A 17,364-nucleotide genomic window follows, 5' to 3' on the forward strand; every position below is an offset into this window, starting at 1 on the left:
TGACCAACACAGCTAGAATTTTATGCAGAATGTGGAAAGATTTATGTTGCCAAATATACTCAATGATGCATCATCAAAGACAAACCAATAGTAGATCCATAGAGACAGCAGTACCTGGAGGGTGAAGGGGTCAATGACCTGGCACAGCTGATGAGGCTTGGCATCAAAGGAGGAGGGACGGTGGAGGAGGCGACCGGTGCTGAACACCACCCAGCCTGGCTCCAACTCTTCATTCCGACAGTACACAAACCCCCTGCACAAACACAGAGCCTTCATTTCACCGGAGTAACGGAGTGCTTTATTCTCTGCTTGACATCGTTTGTCAAAAAGAGCAGGGTTGATGTTAAATACGTCAGTATTTTAACAAATTATTATCTCCAGAGACATTATCTTCAAACTGATAACCTAGTGATGAAATCATATCAACAGTTCTCTGCAGCATTATAAATAATTTCAACTTAAACACTGTGTCTACTGAGCGCTGAATATGACACGATGTTGACAGCATGTCCTTAAATCTATCTAACCTGCCATGATAACGAATAATTGTTGCTAGAGGTTATTTAACAGTGGTTTTCCCAGAATTTTCCCTTCTGAAATGTTTACATTTTTAAGTCACTACTTCTAAGATGCAATCAACAAAACAGGGATACTTTTAGCATAAAATCAGCTAAATGACAGGCTGAAATCTGACACGTGTGTCCTTACTGCAATCTATTCTGCAGGGGGAAAAATAACTCTGACCTCTTTGGATTCTAAAAACTTCCAGTGTGGAAGGATGCTGCTTGCAAATTAGGCAATTTACTACCAGAGCATAGAATTATGACTCAGTGCACATACCACACCTCTGCCCCTTTCAAAATCAACTGAGTCAATCAAAGACAGTTGGGCAGGATGGGACCGTGTACACCAAATATTGGTTTAAAAACGTCCAGGAAACAATGTGGCATCATTATTGCCTTGGGACGGGTAAGTGATAGGGAATATTTTTAGTATTTCACTCTCTCATTCTGTCTCTGTCTCTTTCTGTTCCCTGAATGCTGCAGACAAAGAAAGGCAGGCGGGAAAGAGTGTCACATTACCTCAGTGTCCCATGTAAACCAGAGCCCAGCTTGCTGAGTCCTCTCCCAGAGGAGTTAGTGGTATACAGATAGAGGCCGTCTGTGGCTAGACAGCGCCCCAGGTCAGTGTCTACAAGACACACGCACAAAAAATACAAAATTCAGCTGGACATTAATGACAGACACTTGAAAGACAATTGAGATGAAGAGTATGGGGGAGGGGGAGAACAGCTGAAGAGTGGACAAAACCAAGCAGGAGAATTAGGACAGCATTAGGCAGCAGCTCTTTGCTTTGTTTACATTTTGAATTTGAGGTGTGATGTACAGAAATCTGGGTAAAGAGACTCATACTAATCTGGGGTCAGATTAGTCTAGATTATGTAAATGGGCTTCATATAGATATACACCCTGATCATTTTCCATCACACACAAGGTCAGCTGATTGATCGCTAGAGAGTGAGACATCACTCTCCTGTCCTCTGTTATATCCCCACTCACAACTCCAGTCTTTAGTTTCACCATATGCCCAAATGTCTCCACAATAAAATATAATGAGGCAGAATGAGCCTGACATTAAAATGTGCTCACCACCCTTTAGTTGTTCTGACACTTCGTATATTTCAGACAAAGGGGATCAGAAATAATCCAAAAGGTGAATAAATACATCTGAATAAAGGGCAGTTTCATAATGTAAGGTACGACAAGCACAGTTCTCTCTGTAAGCCAGAATACTAGATGAGTGCGTAAGTGTACATGTGAAGATAATTCATCACCACCGGATAACAGATCTGCATCCAGTGTGTATTACTATCCATTCTTTTTAGTTCCACAAATGTTGAGGCTAATCACACAAACATTTAAAGAAGGGTTTTGTACCTTTACTCTCTGCTGCTCCAGCAGAATTATCAGGTGTAGGTAGCATGTCCTCAAAACCCCATGATACACTGTGTTTACCCCCCAGGAGGCAGGATGGAGAGCCTGGGCCTCCTTCCAAGAGCAAAAGTCTGAAGCAGGAGAGATGCAGAATGGTTGCAAGTTGGGAAATGCTCTAATAATAATTACCTTCCAGATAAAGTACAAAGTAATACCCTCACCTGTACAGCACATCTGAGACAGGGAGCTGGCCCAGATCGGTTTGCTTCTGCAGCAGGTGAACTGTGTGGATGAAGGTCTTCAGAGATCCCCTGGAAAATAGTTTGTCAGATTAGTCAGGAGGCCTCAGCATGAAACACAAGTGAAAGCTCATTGTTAAGTATTTCTGGAACTGTGAGTGGAATAATGCTCAACTTGAATTATGGAGGCTATCCAGTGTAATGTGCTGGGAATTAAAATACTATTAAACTAATCTTTTTTGAATCTGAATAAAAGGATCTTTTCCATTAGGAACGAAAGAGATTATTTTATGGTGCCACCCTCTGCAGGGTGTAATGAGCAACCTACTTAAGTTTGTGCAGTGTGCATTTACTGCTTCTCTTCATCCAGGACTTAACTATCAACTACATTTAAGTAATTCTACGTTCAGGGAGTCGATCGAAGGAGGGCTGCTGGGATGTTATTCTGTTATCCTCTGAGGTTTGCCTTGGAAAACAGCAAACAAAAGGGAGGATGGATAACAAAATAATGATAGTGTTTGCATTATCAATGGTGACAAATATTTTACCATCCATGATATATGGATATATATCATATGATATGATATGTTAAGAAATTTGACAATCATTTCTATATACTACTGGGAGACTGGGGCTATCAAGGGAAATCCTGCCGTGTCCTCTACAGGGTTGTTTAAATGTTTACAGTGTTTAAATGCTCCATAGGCAGATATGAGTCAGCCTTGTGTTGATGCCCCTCTTTAGACTGCACTATGTAAACATCTTATCAACAGTCAGCATCGAAGCACATGGCTCTGTAGTCTCACATTGTGAATTTGCTAACTGTCCCCACCAGAGTGGAGGGGGAGTAAAGCTGATAGCTCTTTAATTAGCTTCCACTGTCGGTGAAAAGGCACCAGGGCTGGATCGTTCCCCACAACAAAGAGAGAAAGAGCTCTCAGCCTCAACAGAGGCTAAACAAAGAGTGGAGAGTTCTGGTTTTGACAAGTCAAGATCAGTTGTCACCAGCAGAAGCCATAGTTCAGGCACAAAAACCACAGGCACAATCTGCTCTTCTGTGGCCTAGGTGACAAATGCAAGAAATATCAAACCAATTATATGAGACTAGCAAGTTTGACGTATTTTTCTATTGTTGTTTTTTTTTCATGTAAGCACAAAGGCGTACACAGTAACCCCTTCCTATACACACACAGACAAACTCTGCGTTGGACCTGTCTTTCCTCTCCCTATTCCACAAGCTGTGGCTGGAGTTACAGCAGTTCAGACTACAGCAAACTCTCTCTGTTTACAATCACACATTTGAGATGAGATGATATGCACGATGGAGTATATGCAATAGTAGGAATAGTGTAAACATCGGAGCAGGACTGCAACAGTGTGTTGTTGATCTGAATTCTGAATCAGCCATGATCATTCATGTTGCATGAACACTGTTGAGATAGGAGGAGAGGAGATCAACAAATCCCTTTGGATAGACATGTGCTGTTTGACCTTTGGCTTCAAGGGATACCTGTTAATGATGTTTAGTAGTGTAATCACATAGCATTTATATGATTTTACTCATTTAATCCCTGTTACTTCAAAAGCAACAGTGGCTCCTCTGTACAGTAAATGTTTGGCCACTCACTCGCTAATAACCTTAACCCTGAATATTATAGGGATCATAGGAATGGTGATGGTGGGACGGCAAGGAAAGAATGTATGGCCTCACCTAGCACAGGCAAGGGCCACGAGTGCAGCAGCAGCGTTTTCCCTCTGTCTGTGCGTGTGGAGGATCTGCATCTGAGCTTGCCCCTGTTGTTGGCCTGACTCCTGGACACCGTCTTCCAGCCAGGAGCAGAGCAGCCCCTCCAGGCCATTGAGGCAGTCGGCGGGCTCTTTGCTGAGGCTGAGCGGCTGGCAGTCCCGGAGGCAAGCCAGCAGTACCTCTGCTGTAACACCGCAGAGCGCCGGGTCACTGCGGGTCTGGGACTGCAAAAGGGGGAAGACCAGCAACAGACCAACACGGGAGGTGAAGGGCGCCTGCTCGGGTTGCTGGAGCAGACCTTGTCTTTTGAGCAAGGCCAAGGTCTCCTCATCAGCCCCTCCAGTCCCCTCTCGCTCCTGTTGCTCCTCCAGGGCCAGCTGCCGCTGCGCCCCCCAAAGGCCACGCAGAGCATTGAGTCGGTACTCCAGCAGGCGGGCGTATGCATTGCTCTGATTCCCACAGACAGCACGCAGACGCTCAGCTAGCTCTACCGGGTTCTTTGTCTCAAATGTTAGAATCTGGAGTGATGGACAGGGGTGGAGGGTAGGAAAGAAGGAAGGACAAGATAAAAAAAAATTTACATTAACAGGAGTTACAACTGTGACAAATTGTCTGCAGCTTTATAAAAAGGAAGACTGGTCTGGCTACAGACAAATTAAATTTTGCATGTCAAAGGAAAAAAGATGAATTCAACTACAGAAGAAGAGCACAGTGGTGGAGAATTTAAATGACTGTGACATGGATATCAGTTTGTGGTTAGGAGAGATATATTTACCTAAACCTGAAAATAACTTCACAGAACATTTTGCTTCAGCCATATGGTGTGCCTAAACAGCATGATGATTAAAAAATCTTTTACAACTCATGTTGCTGAAGTGCCATCTTCAGAAGAATATAAAACGGCATAGTTGATCATGAGGTGTATTACACTAGTGATGACTAATATTTAAAAAACAAGCAAATCATTTCTAACATGCGTATGACTTCTCAGGGGAACTTAAAGAGTTTCTAATGAATCATTTTCATAGCACAAACCTTTGTGTGTACAGTTGTGTTGAGTGTGAAATAATGGTCAGAGATAGCAAAGCAAATTTGGGATACCCTATCACAAGTGAAACAATGTGCTTCATGTGCACTTAGGCAGCATTTCAGGTATTGATTACACTCTGTGGCCCACGAATCATGGGCTAGAAAAAAAAAATCCATTATACCATTTAGCAGGCACAATTTGTATTGATTCAATTTCAGAAATGCTACTAATGTTACAGCAACACTCCTTAACTGGATGCTGGGCCTTCTATCTCCACCTTGCTCTGCAAAACACTGCTGCAAGTGGATAAAAATAGTCAGCATCACAACACCTACGAAAACGGCAGTGGATGACCCAGTCAGACTTAATGCTGGACACAGAAATGTAGAATATAATCTGAAATAAGACGCCAGACTGAGGACTAACAACGAATGATGCAAGGATTCTTTTGGGGCGATGTGTTGAGGTACGATCTCCCATGAGCAGGAGGGTTGACACAAGCAATTATGGCTATTTAACTTCTATTTGCACCTCCCCATTTCTAAAAAGCTTTAATTAACCCACCTTGTTGTATTTGTTTAATCATATATCTTTCTTCTCAAGTATTTTTTAAAACTCTTTTGCAGGTCACTGTGGTTGGTACTGTTAAACTTCTTAAAAGGGTACCAGGGCAAAGATTAGACCAGTGTAATAACACAAAAACACCTTTAATTTGCGCATGCTGCTAAAATTAACATTAATAGACACACTTTTTCTATTTTGTGCATTTTTCCAGCTGTCAGTTATCATGACTTCACCAGCACGTCCACATTGTTTCTTCTTGTTCTAGAGCAGCTTAAACAGAAAGCACCAAATCAGAGACACTGTCTGGTCACTGCAGGTCTGCTGTAGAGCTTAACAATCTGACAAAACAAAGGCTGTGGGGTAAAGACCAAACCTGCTCATTCACATTCAGTAATAATAAACCAATGGTGTGCAATCTGTCAGAGCTGCCGATAGAACATATGTACTTAAATCAGCCAAAGCAAACAGCATGTGGCTGATGGCTGAACAGTAAAAGGAGCCATCTGCAGCTGCTGCATTACTAAAACTGGTACGACTATAATACTAGTAGAAATAAATCATGTGGTAATGTGAGGAAAGGCAACTAACAAACTGGTCATATACAGGACCAGTTAGATACTCGGCTGAGAGGTGAAAACAAATGAGGTTATGTTGTAGTAAAGCACACAGCTGAATGCACCCCACTGTACATTGTAAAAACTAAATCAAGCAGACAGTGTTTGTTGATGAGCACAAAAGCCTTACACCACTCTCAGTATAGTTCCTGTGTTAAAGAAAAAAACATACTCACATTCAAACATTCTCATCATACAGCTATAAGCTTAACCACTGCTATGATTTACTCTAAAACAAACCTATGTATTGGAATAATGGTGCATTCACATACATTTCTTCGCTGAAGCCCAAGGTATTTACAAACTCCTGTTATTGCTGAATTTAACAGATGCAAAACCTTAGAGGTGAACAACTATAGCGTATAGTGTTTTACTCCCTTATAGTGAAAATCCTTAAACGTGAATTATGCTGTTGATTTTAGTTCAGTAATGTATAATTTACTTAAATAACTATGAAACTATAATGAAAGCTTAACACGGCTTTATAAATGGCAAAGCATCAGTGTAAAACCATATTATGACTATTAGTTAAACATCCCTGTTGGTCAGTGGCCAGATATTAGACACTGTCATGAACATGTGACATGAGAAGTGCCACATATCAACTCTTCACAGTGATGGATACTGGCTCTATTTTTTTTTGTCATGGCGACACAAGCAAGGATGTAGGGATGTGCATGACATGTACATTGATAGCTCGAAGTTTCTATGAGCATTAGAGTAAAGCATTGGCAACCTAACAATTTAGAAACTTCCGGGTTCTAGACGTTGCCTTCAAAATAAAAGCCTGCTTCACAGACAAAAAAAAACATTAAATGTACATCATGTACATTTAACCTTAGCACTTCAGTTACAATAGCATCTACAATGCACATATTTTATTTCGGGTTCACAAAGTCTTAGTGATGGATTACCTGATAAATAAAATGGTGGGCTAAATGTTGGAAATGGATAACTACATGTAGCCTACGACAACCCCCAATGTTCAGTCTACTCTTTAATACTAAGAGGCACTAGATTTAACAGTGCTTCTTTGAGTTCAGAAAAGTAAACACAGATCACGAGAGGGGGAAGCTATTAGCTGGATTTTCTACACTTGTCAATGGTTGTAAAACATTTGACATTAAGTGGTGTACCTGCAGTTCTGCCTCTCATGAACCACAGGAACCATGTCATCTTCAGTTATCACACATCTTTGGATTAATCATGCCTACTACAGCTTTGTTACATAAAAAATACTGATCTCCACGTAGCTATCTGTGGACCCAAAGGAATGTTTACAGATTGATGAAATTTGAGCAGTCACTTGCATAGAAGCTGCTAGCCCGGCACTAATAATAAGGTTACAGCTGTGCAACTTGACACCCAAGGTAAATGGATAGCATGCAAAATACATGCAGCACGTCATAACTAAACTGTATCAGTTCTACACTATACTGGGGTTGCCAATTACACATGGATTTGACTTACTGACTTGCCATTAACTGTCTGACACAAGTGTCCATGTAAACTTTTCAAGGTAAAAAATTACATTTCACTTGTGGTTAGATCTGATAGATCTGTTAGATGATTTATGTTGACTTCTATTTTGAAGGAAATTCCCGGATGTGAGTTGACATTGTACTGAAATTGTTGGTCAATAACAAGCAGAGCAGAGCAGGAAACTTGCAAACGTTAGCGCTACCGTTATCACTGAGGGTGTGTTGCAGTAGACACTGAAAACATATTTTTACACTCAAAGACATTAAAAGACACCACGATCACGGCAGTGTGCGTGTGTTTCTGAATATAAACGTGCGTGTGCGTGCGTGCGTGTGTGTTTGTGCGAGACGGTTTTCACCCACCTCTTGCTCGGTGTCCCCCTGCTCCGACACTCCGATCTCACTGGGCAGCTCGGCCAGATCTGTGACCCGAATGAGTCCGTCGTGGAGGAAAATTGTTTCCTCCTTCACCGAAAGCCACTGGGACGAATCCACAGCCCCGGAGCCCATCGCTCTCTCCTCCGACAGTGATGCCAAAGGGGTCGCACATTAAAAATTCAGTGACAGAGTGACAGAAACGCCCTAGCTAGCCTGCTAGCGAGCTACAATAACACAACGGCCGTCCCCGTCTGTCTCTGTTATCTGATGGTGTTGTTTGACTGGAGTGGGGAGAGTGTAAGGGCTAAAAAAACAACAACGACAGTGGAGCTGTGAGCAGGCAGCAGCAGCGGCACGTCCTCCTCATAACACCCGTGCTGGTGTCGTGCTAACAGCGGCTGCTAGCTGTCTGTCTGGCTCGGTTAGCTGGGAGCGGAGCTAACTTACCGTGCGGTCCCGTCCTAACGTTACCGAGCAGAGTGGGCGTGACACTCGTACAAAATCCGTTATCGCGCTGCGCCGTTAAAACGACGGGGGTTTTCAGGACGAAGACTTCATTTGTAGCGAGCTCGTTGCACGGTTGAAGGCTGGAGGCAGGCGGCTCCGCTGTCGGCCCAGCCGCTGTGTCAGTGGCTGGAGAAGATAATGAAAGTCTCCCAGCTGTCAGTGCGACGCCATGTTTCCAAGGCCAACTAGCAGCTCCCAGCATGCACCGCGGGCCAGAATAAAAGCTGTCAAAAATTCATGAGTTCATTCTGGTGACTAACAGAGCAAACTCACTACCACAATAACGATTCTAATGAGAAAGAAAGAAAGAAAGAAAGAAAGAAAGAAAGAACTATCATGCAGTCTAGAGATATTGTACAATATTATAACAAAGTTCAGGACGGCTTCTGCACATTTGCTGTCTTTACTGAACATCATAGACTTATCAGACCACAATGAAATAAAATCTAGTTGTGTTATCCTTGACATTAATGGTTTGATTTCATGTGGTGCTAAACATACTGATTTATATAATTTTAATACAGCAACACATTCTTGAGGTCACAATTAGGCTTACAACTAGGCCTACCCTACTTGTACATTGCGGTGTTATTTGGGACGGTAAAATGATGCCAATTGTCTAGTTGAACAGGAATGAATGTTTGAATCAGTTTCAAACAAATTATGTTGCCAATTTCAATCTCATATATTGCTAAGAAAAAAACGTATAAGAAACAGTGATGCAACACATTGTAAGACATTGGAGTTTATGAAAGTGCAGATGAGGTGCACATTGAACAGGTCGAACAGGGTTTTTTGGATCAGGACTGTGTTATAATTGTAGTAAGAAATATACTTTTGCATGAAATGATATTAGGGGTAGGGGTATATCACGCAATACTAGAGTGAAATAAAGGTAGCAAGCTACAGTAATAATGAATAATTAATAGCTATAAAAGATAAACCAAGAAGTTGTTGAACTTTTCATTAAGGATTGTGATTACTGGAAGGCTGTGAGCTATTTTGTAAAGCAATGACATGTCTATTGATTATTTTTCCTGGCTAAATGAATATGTAGTACAGATAATGGAATGTCTTTGAAAATGCTTAGACACATGATTTTCAAACAAAACAAATGAGTATACCGGTATTACATTTTCTAAGCACAACTGGACAAATGGATGATTTTCAGTTTTGTTTTACAGTTCTTTATAAATACATTAAATTCACATCCATGGCTTACTCACAAAAATATTACTGGATTCAAGGGCTTGAGTCCCTGAGTATTTTCATTGCACTGCCATTTTAAACCATCAGACAGAAACAGAAAATGCTGCATGAATTTCAAAGCTGTTAAAGTCATTGTTGCTGCGCATGGCAGCTTAGTCTGTAATCATCTGAGCTGTGCCATATCAGCTTCTCTTTTCAGCCTAAGGCATCGCTTATAAAGGCGAACAGGAATCCCTCTTTTTCTGTCATTGCTTGAATTTCGCACCCCAGCAGTGTCTTTTTCCTCTATCTTCTTAAGTGCCCGAAGTAGGTCTAAGGCTTTACTGAAGCTCCCGGAACAGCTGGAAAAGAAACATATCAAAAAATATCAGGAAAAGAGCCCAATCTAATAATCTGTTATATGGAAGCAAAGTGAGTTGACACGTCAGACTGCTACTGCATGCCCCCTAAAGTTGTCTGAGATAAACATGAAAAGTATATCTCCACTTTAAACCTTTTTTTGTTGTGGCACTTTTTCTCCCTCGGCAGTCTAAAGCAGTGTGGGGAGACGAAATCCATCAGTAGCGTAGGGAGAACACTGGGTTGCTTGAACCTTTTGATCTGAGCAGCCAGGCTGTAAAATTGACAAAAAGACAAAGGTTATTTACAACATCACATACAGAAATAAAGGGGGAAAACAAGGCAGGGATGAAAGCATATGGGATATGCATTTGAGTGTGTGACTCAGAGAGCCACAGACAAAGAAAGAGAAAGCTGCCTGAGGGGGCAGGCCTTCCTCATTGTTTATAGCATACTGTCGATGGGAATGAAGAAGAATAGTCTTACCATACATGCACTTCTATAATCTAAGTGCGAGCATCACATACAGAAGTAGGAGTTAACATCCAGCAAATAAAATGAAATCCGCCAAATGTTAATGACAAAAAGTAACCTGTTATCTACATGTTGACTGTTCTGACAATGACAGAGATGATAGCTCCGTCTCCATTCAATGTGACAATGAGTCTGCGTTCACTGTAGGCCATTTCAAAGGAAGACATTTTGTCATGTTGCAGCCAGAAAGCCATGAGTGAAAATAATTAAATCATGGATGGCTGAATTCCATTTAGCTTGGTCACTGTAACAGCTACAGTTTAAAGGGACAGTTGAACAAAACGGAGTCATGCTATTAGTTAAACCCAAGGCAAAATGTGTGCTGTAAAAAAAAAAAGAAAAAAAGAAAGGTCAAGGGCAAAACCCTGCACCTGGTAAGCTGAAGTGGAATGCAGCCATTCTTAACATTATTGATCCCCCTTGCAGCAGTTTTCCTGCTAAGACCTGCCAAAGTGTTTAAAGTGACATGTAGGTCATTGGTAGGTCATCTAAAGGTACAACTAGGCAACAGGTACATTCAATCAGTTTCATTTATTTTAGAAAGCCTTGTTTAATATGCAGATATGCATATTACAGTTCAGTTTATCTTCTTGCCCCAGTTTCTTCATCTCGTTACAACCTGCAGGTGTAACAAAGAAAGTAGCTCAGGAATGCATAATATAGTCATAATGGTCTGTTAGGGAAATAGCTTTGAGCAACATTTGCATTTTCTTGACTAAGTGAACTACATTTCAAAGCTGCTTCCAGGGGTGACAGTAGGGTTATGCTGATCTCTTGATATCGTGACCAAAACACCCACCAAAGTGCAAAGCAAAATGTCTCACACATGTGAAGTTAGAATTTCCATCTAATCCTTTCAATCCTTTCAAAAGTTTGTTAGATTCATTTGTTTATACTTAACCTGACACAGTAGGGTCCTGTCTAATGGAGTAAGGGTCACAAAGCTGAAAAGACAGTTTTGCTATGAAATAGAGTAATTTGAAGAAAAATACATCTTACGTAATTATCAAGTTCCATAATGAATACATGCCCCTGAAACATATTTCAGTGACTGTAAATTTAGGAAAAGCACTATATTTGTCATCTTTGAGACTGCGGTTGCGTATCTGACTGTACAAATTATAGAGGGGGAAAATTGGCAAAAATGCTGTTGTGTTACCGGCTGGTGCAATCACAGTGGTAGCTGGTCTTTGACTCCGTGTTCTGCAGATGATATTTCTTCTCCAGAGGAGGGATTTGGTATTTACATTCATCCAGATGTTTGAGGCTTTCACACAGGAGCCGATTATCTGCAGGCGCAAGACGAAACACAGGTAATTGTAAATCACCCAAGGTAGCATCAGTGGTGAAAATGAGCGTTCTCTGCCACCTGTAGGGGGCATCCCATTGTTTTTTAAACGGAGTTAAAAAATAAATAGGGTTAAATTAATATTTTACTCATCCTGTCTATCATCAATTTAACAAATAAATAACACATCTTATTTTGATGGGTTCAATCAAATCGCCAGTGAGACAAGTAACTCAACTGAGTGATTAATGGAAGGTCAACATTCAGTTTTGATATGTTCGGCTGATATACTGACGGCTTAGGCATCAGTGCACCTCATTGCTTGTTTGGTATCATCATAATCACTCATAATATGCCTGGTTGTGTTGAAAGCAGAAGCCTGTTATGCTGCAAAAGGCCCTAAGGGAAATGATGGGAGCTGCATGCACTCACCTGTTATATTACGTAATGCATTTTTTGCTTTTAAGATTCTGCTCTCCTTTATACTTTGGGCTATGGTATCTCCCATGGACTCCTGGCCTTTATTTTCCTCTAACAGATGAGCGTCCCTCTGCCGTTTGCCGTCCTGATGACGAGAGGTCACTGTCTTGAGTTTTGTCGTGATGGGTGAAGAAAATGTAGCTGTGCTCCAGCGTCTTCTCGAAGTGTCTTGTCTGGGTGTTTCTGTTGTGTTTCTGAGCCGTGGGGCCTGAGGTATTGTCACTCTGACTAACAGTCCATTTGTAGCTGTTGCAGTTGTAACAGTTGTCATGTGAGATGTTGTTGTTTGCTCCAGACAACTCTTACAACGTGGCCCGAAACCCCTCACAGGCATCCTGGATCCACAACAGCCACTCTGCTTTGCTTTTTTGTGCCTTTTTGCAGTTTTGGTTGTGATGGCTGTGGGTCTCTTTGTAAACCGTGGTGTGCTTTGTGTTGTAGATGATGTTCGTGAAAATGAATTTATGGTCTCCTGTAATGAAACGTGGCTCTTCTGTGTGGCGTGAGCCAACAGTCCCTTCCTCACGTGATTCTTTTTTCCAACTTTTTTTTTAGTTGAGATCACTGACTGACTTTTAGCAGGATTTAAACGAACTGCTGAAGGAGTAGTGGTGTGTGTCCGTGGAGTTGGAGGAATTCGGGATGGTGCAACTGTGGACACTTTATGTTGTCTTTTACATCCTCTCCTTCTTGTCCCACTGCTGATGAAAGTGTCTCCTCTAGGTGGGTCTCTGGGGCCGCATCTATGTTCAGTTTTGGGAAACCTCTTGCGTGGGCTGATCACAGGACTTTCAGTCACATTTTGCTTTTCCCCACCTCCTCCAGAGTTATATTTGCTTGTAACATCAGAGGTGTTGAACGGGAGGGGATTTTGGAAGACGGCATATGGAGCTGGTTTGGCTACTTTGCACCTGTAGTGAGTAAACATAGATGTTAAAAAACAGGCCACAGAAAAACAAATCTATTTTTCATTTTTTCAACATTTGTTGTATTTTCAAATCATATAAACTAAATTCCCTGCATATTTGTTTGATTAATCCCTCATGTTGTGTTCATTTCATGTTAAACACTTTTGTGTTCCCGGTCAAAAATGACCGCTCTATTAAGACTCATCATAAAACATATATTATCATCATTTGTTTCATGAATTTTCTCAATCAACTTAAGTTCTTGTGAACATTACAGGTTTTTAATTTCTATCTGTTATTTATGGCCTGTATGCCTCATTTATCTGAGCTAATGCATCTGACAAATGAGGATGTACTTGAGCTCAGTTTTTTACATTAATTGTAGTTCCCCCATTCATTTCTAGTCATTTTTGCCCAGCACAACAAGAGTGTACAAAAGTTGAATAAAAAGCACAAAGTTGTATGCAAATAAATGTAATTCATTTTGTCTGTTGGAATCTCTTTGTAGACAAAGTCATGGAATCTTAGGTCAGTCTGATCACATTAACTACATTTTTCAGAGATAAAACTTTTAAAACGGTCAAATTCGACCGGAACATGAGGGTTAAAAAGAAGTAGGCTGCATCTGTATTGCTATTTGGGATATCTGTAATTTCAAATAGACTACTTTTAACTAGTGTTGTCCCCAGGAGATAAACACAAAAGATACATTATAATCAAAATAGTATTTTTAATCCAATGTCATTAATGGTAAAAAAAGAAAAAGAAAAAAAAAAGGTTGATTCGATTATATGGCTATTTGTCAGTAAGCTGTTGTGGAAACTGAGCAGAGGATTGGCAAAGTGCCCTTCATGATTTTATGAGCTTTGGCAGGTTATCAGACGTGTTTCTACAAGCTGCAGAGGTACATCTGCTGCTCTTACTCCCCATTGGACCATATACCCGCATTTTCCACGGAACCAATGTCTTGCATAGTCGTGTGTGGCAATATGCAGTAAAAGTGGATTCAGTGTTTCTCTTACATTCCCCACCAGTACATCTGGGTGCATCGCTTCTGGTATTTGAGCTCAAAGCAGGGAACCCGCAGGATGTTGAAAAAGCTGTAGCCCACCATAGAGGACACGGTATCATTCACTTCCTGAAGACACTGTCGAAACCTGCAGCGAGGTAGACAAAGAAGCTTTAGTGTTGTCACTCTCTTGCATTTTGGACAAAGGCATCTGCAGATGAGCTAATATAAACACATCCATGGTCAGTAAATATCTATGAATGCCGCACCGATCTGTCTACACACCCTCAGCCCAGTCCAAAGAAATTATGAGGAGGGGAGATAACATTTTAGCTGTGGCTGAATTCCTAATATGTGTGTAAGCTCCTTATGGATGAGCACCAGAGTTAGAGGGCAAATGTAGTACACATGCACCTGTCAGCACTAGATGTGAAGTGAGAAGAAAGCAGACGTCTCTGCAGGTTTAAATAATAGATTGTGAAGGAGGAATGGAATGCAATCATAAAAACAGCAAGCAACATGTTCAGTCTTGACATACAGTTTACCTGAAGGGATGTTTGCAGTGATATATTTATTGCTTTTGAATGAATGGCAATGCCGTATGGCCCCAGGTTCTTCTACTTAAATTGCTTTGTAGTGACAAAATAATCACAGGAAGAGCTCATTTTTTGTATAAAAAAAGTATAAAATGCACCAACTACCACAGTATTTATAAATTCAGCCTTGGAGCAGGTCTGTCCTCATCTGACCGGCCGTGACAGTCAGAGTGTAATGAGGATGGGTCAGGAGCGGGTGTGATTTACAAGTTGCAGGAGTTTCCCTTGAGGCAAGGAAAACGTAAGCGTCCCAACTCAGTATTAGATGCCTGGGGTGGGCATTAGGACGCTCACCTTTGGTCACAGTCACAGTGGGACACAGTGTAGAGGTTGGAGTTGAAGACTCCGTATTTCACTGTGAAAGAAGAGATGATGTGCGAGCAGTGGTCATGCTCACGGCAGCATCTGTCTGTGTCCTCAAACATCCCTGTGCAAGAGAGAGCAAGATGAGACTTCAGTCATTTATCAAATGATTTTAGGTATTAAGACAGCTGCAAGCAGAGACATATCTGATTTAAAGCACTTCAAAGACAGCTAACCTATTGGAAAATTAAAGATGTATGGGCAAGAAATCCACCTCTCAAATTAAAAAAACAACAAACTACTGAGGCACACATCTTTATGACATGACTACTATGTAATTGCCAGGCATACTGTCTAATTAGTTTTCTTATGATGTGAGTCAATCTTTGTTCTCATTTCTGTTGATTTTATGGAATACAACTTTTATTTTCACTTTTACATTTTACTTATGACTTTTTATTTGCATTTTTTTCACAGGAGGTGTATTAGCAGATTTCTATTGTAAACTGTAATTTGGGTATAGGCATAGGCCTACTATATTAAGTAAAACAAGTGAGAGACTGCATTGATTTCAGAAATGAGTCCTTCACTAGCCCAGCTCAGTTCAGTCAGTCACACAGAGAAACTGAAACATGTGATGAGTTATCAGTGACCAAGTTTTCCTGTTTTTTTCCTGCTTATCCACTTTACAGATCTGTTCTTGCTAACATTAGCTCACAATACCTGCTGATTGCTTGTGTGTACAGTTGTCTACCTGGGGTGGTTGAGTCAGCTCAGACTCCGAAAATATTTAGTCCAATGCATCACTTTGAAGACAAACACTCATTTTTTTCTTTTTTTCTTTTTTTTACCCCAACCTCTAACACAGTAAAGGATGGTTTTAAGCTACTTCTGCAAGGTAATAGCCTGAATCAATGTGCTGCAATTAAAAAGACTATCCTGTTGACAGGTCCACTTAAATCAACTAACAAATATAATATTGCAGCTATAAGTGAAAGATGGTAATGCTTTGAGGAAGATGGATTTAGAGATTTTAGATTCAGAGTTTTAGATTAGCCCACATTTTTAGATTTGAAATCAAATTAGTTTACTGCATTTTTTCAGAGCATCTACATTTCATATGGCTCTTAACAAATACACATACATGTAGCCTACCATATGGAAGTAATTCAGGGATGTTTGTACCCATTAACCTTTCCAACGCGATTTCCCATTTGTTACCAATGTCTCCCCAAAGCCTATACCTCACAGGAGAAAGTAAGAAGTTTAACATCTCATTCCTCACCCAGCTGTTCGTATCTGGCCGCTTCGCTTCCCCTGCCGCACCACAGCGTCCCTGGCATGATCAAGGAGCGTTTCCTCCGAGCGTTTCCCTCTGTCCCGTCCCTGTCTGAGCGCCTGGGGAACTCTGGCGCACTGTGGGAGACTGGCGCGCAGGACGCGTCCAGAGCCAACAGTGCACTGCTGTTAAAGCTCCGGGTGGTTTCTTGACCCTGACTGCCGCTTCTGTCGCAGAGAGTACGGTAACGCTCAGTGGCCAGAGGACTGCGGTTTACCTCGCATGCTTGTAGGCGCATGTCTCCGGACCACAGGGTGAGGTACAAGGAGCGCAGACCGGCCGGGTCCTCCCGCAGGAAAGTAATGCGCGTCTGACCATCAGCATCTGCAGGACTTGATCTGACACAGGAGAGACCTGCTCCGACGGCAACTTGTGCGTTTGAAAAAAGGAGCCATGACAGGGAGAGAAGAACTTGTAGGAATCTGCTTTGCATCTCACTGTGAAAGTGGAGTAATAGGCTATAACCAATCCTGTTTAAGACCGAGTTGAGGTTTTAGATTCCTATGCATGAAGAATCAATGTAGCTCCGCACCTGTCTGTTTCAAGGAGCCTGCCTCTGTTCAGGAAAGTCATTAGTGTCTGAGGTTGATGTTGTTGGGTTAGAGGGTCTTCTTATTGGTCTGCTGCGGAGATGAGTCACACCTTACTGCTTCAGTTAGTGTGCATGCGTAGCTTCGTTTATAGGCTAGGCCTACTCTACAGAACCAAATAACACTGGGCTATAGTCTAAACATATTGGAAGAAAGGTGCAGAGCTGCCTTAAAACTGGAGTAGTTTGCACTTGGTGCAAACTTATAGTCTTGTTGTCCTGACTGACTTATAGTGGCTATATAGGCCTATGATTTTATAAAGATGTCGCACAGTT

The 17,364-nt window shown here is 41.4% G+C and overlaps 2 protein-coding genes across 4 annotated transcripts in view; both read right to left on the bottom strand.

Moving 5' to 3' along the window:
- hectd4 (HECT domain containing E3 ubiquitin protein ligase 4) overlaps nucleotides 1–8,670 on the bottom strand; it is a 36,020-nt gene extending 27,350 nt beyond the window's left edge. For all 3 annotated transcript variants that reach the window (XM_085787277.1, XM_085787276.1, XM_085787275.1), the window contains exons 1-6: nucleotides 7,973–8,670; nucleotides 3,885–4,438; nucleotides 2,156–2,245; nucleotides 1,938–2,065; nucleotides 1,083–1,191; nucleotides 115–253 (exon numbers count right to left, since the gene is read on the bottom strand). In XM_085787277.1, the coding sequence (XP_085643403.1) occupies nucleotides 115–253; nucleotides 1,083–1,191; nucleotides 1,938–2,065; nucleotides 2,156–2,245; nucleotides 3,885–4,438; nucleotides 7,973–8,119 (1,167 nt within the window). In that variant the 5' untranslated portion in view covers nucleotides 8,120–8,670. The remainder of the gene's footprint in view (nucleotides 1–114; nucleotides 254–1,082; nucleotides 1,192–1,937; nucleotides 2,066–2,155; nucleotides 2,246–3,884; nucleotides 4,439–7,972) is intronic.
- Nucleotides 8,671–9,744: 1,074 nt separating this feature from the next.
- LOC146981753 (uncharacterized) lies at nucleotides 9,745–16,932 on the bottom strand. The gene is made up of 7 exons (XM_085788194.1): nucleotides 16,446–16,932; nucleotides 15,152–15,284; nucleotides 14,275–14,409; nucleotides 12,297–13,255; nucleotides 11,736–11,865; nucleotides 10,197–10,316; nucleotides 9,745–10,044 (listed from the first exon to the last, which is right to left on the bottom strand). Exons 1-7 carry the CDS (start codon nucleotides 16,930–16,932, stop codon nucleotides 9,867–9,869), a joined length of 2,142 nt encoding a protein of 713 aa, XP_085644320.1. The 3' UTR covers nucleotides 9,745–9,866.
- Nucleotides 16,933–17,364: the final 432 nt, after the last annotated feature.

Source organism: Trachurus japonicus, chromosome 9, assembly GCF_045865225.1.
Source record: "Trachurus japonicus isolate A0001 chromosome 9, Traja_1.0".
Lineage (NCBI taxonomy): Eukaryota > Metazoa > Chordata > Actinopteri > Carangiformes > Carangidae > Trachurus > Trachurus japonicus.

Excerpts from the sequence above, each read along its gene's own strand:
- LOC146981753 (XM_085788194.1), bottom strand. The coding sequence starts at position 16,932 with ATGCAAAGCAGATTCCTACAAGTTCTTCTCTCCCTGTCATGGCTCCTT. Across the intron at positions 15,285-16,445 it reads GGCCAGATACGAACAGCTGG|GGATGTTTGAGGACACAGAC; the intron begins GTGAGGAATGAG and ends TCTCTTGCACAG. Across the intron at positions 13,256-14,274 it reads CAGATGTACTGGTGGGGAAT|GTGCAAAGTAGCCAAACCAG; the intron begins GTAAGAGAAACA and ends TACTCACTACAG.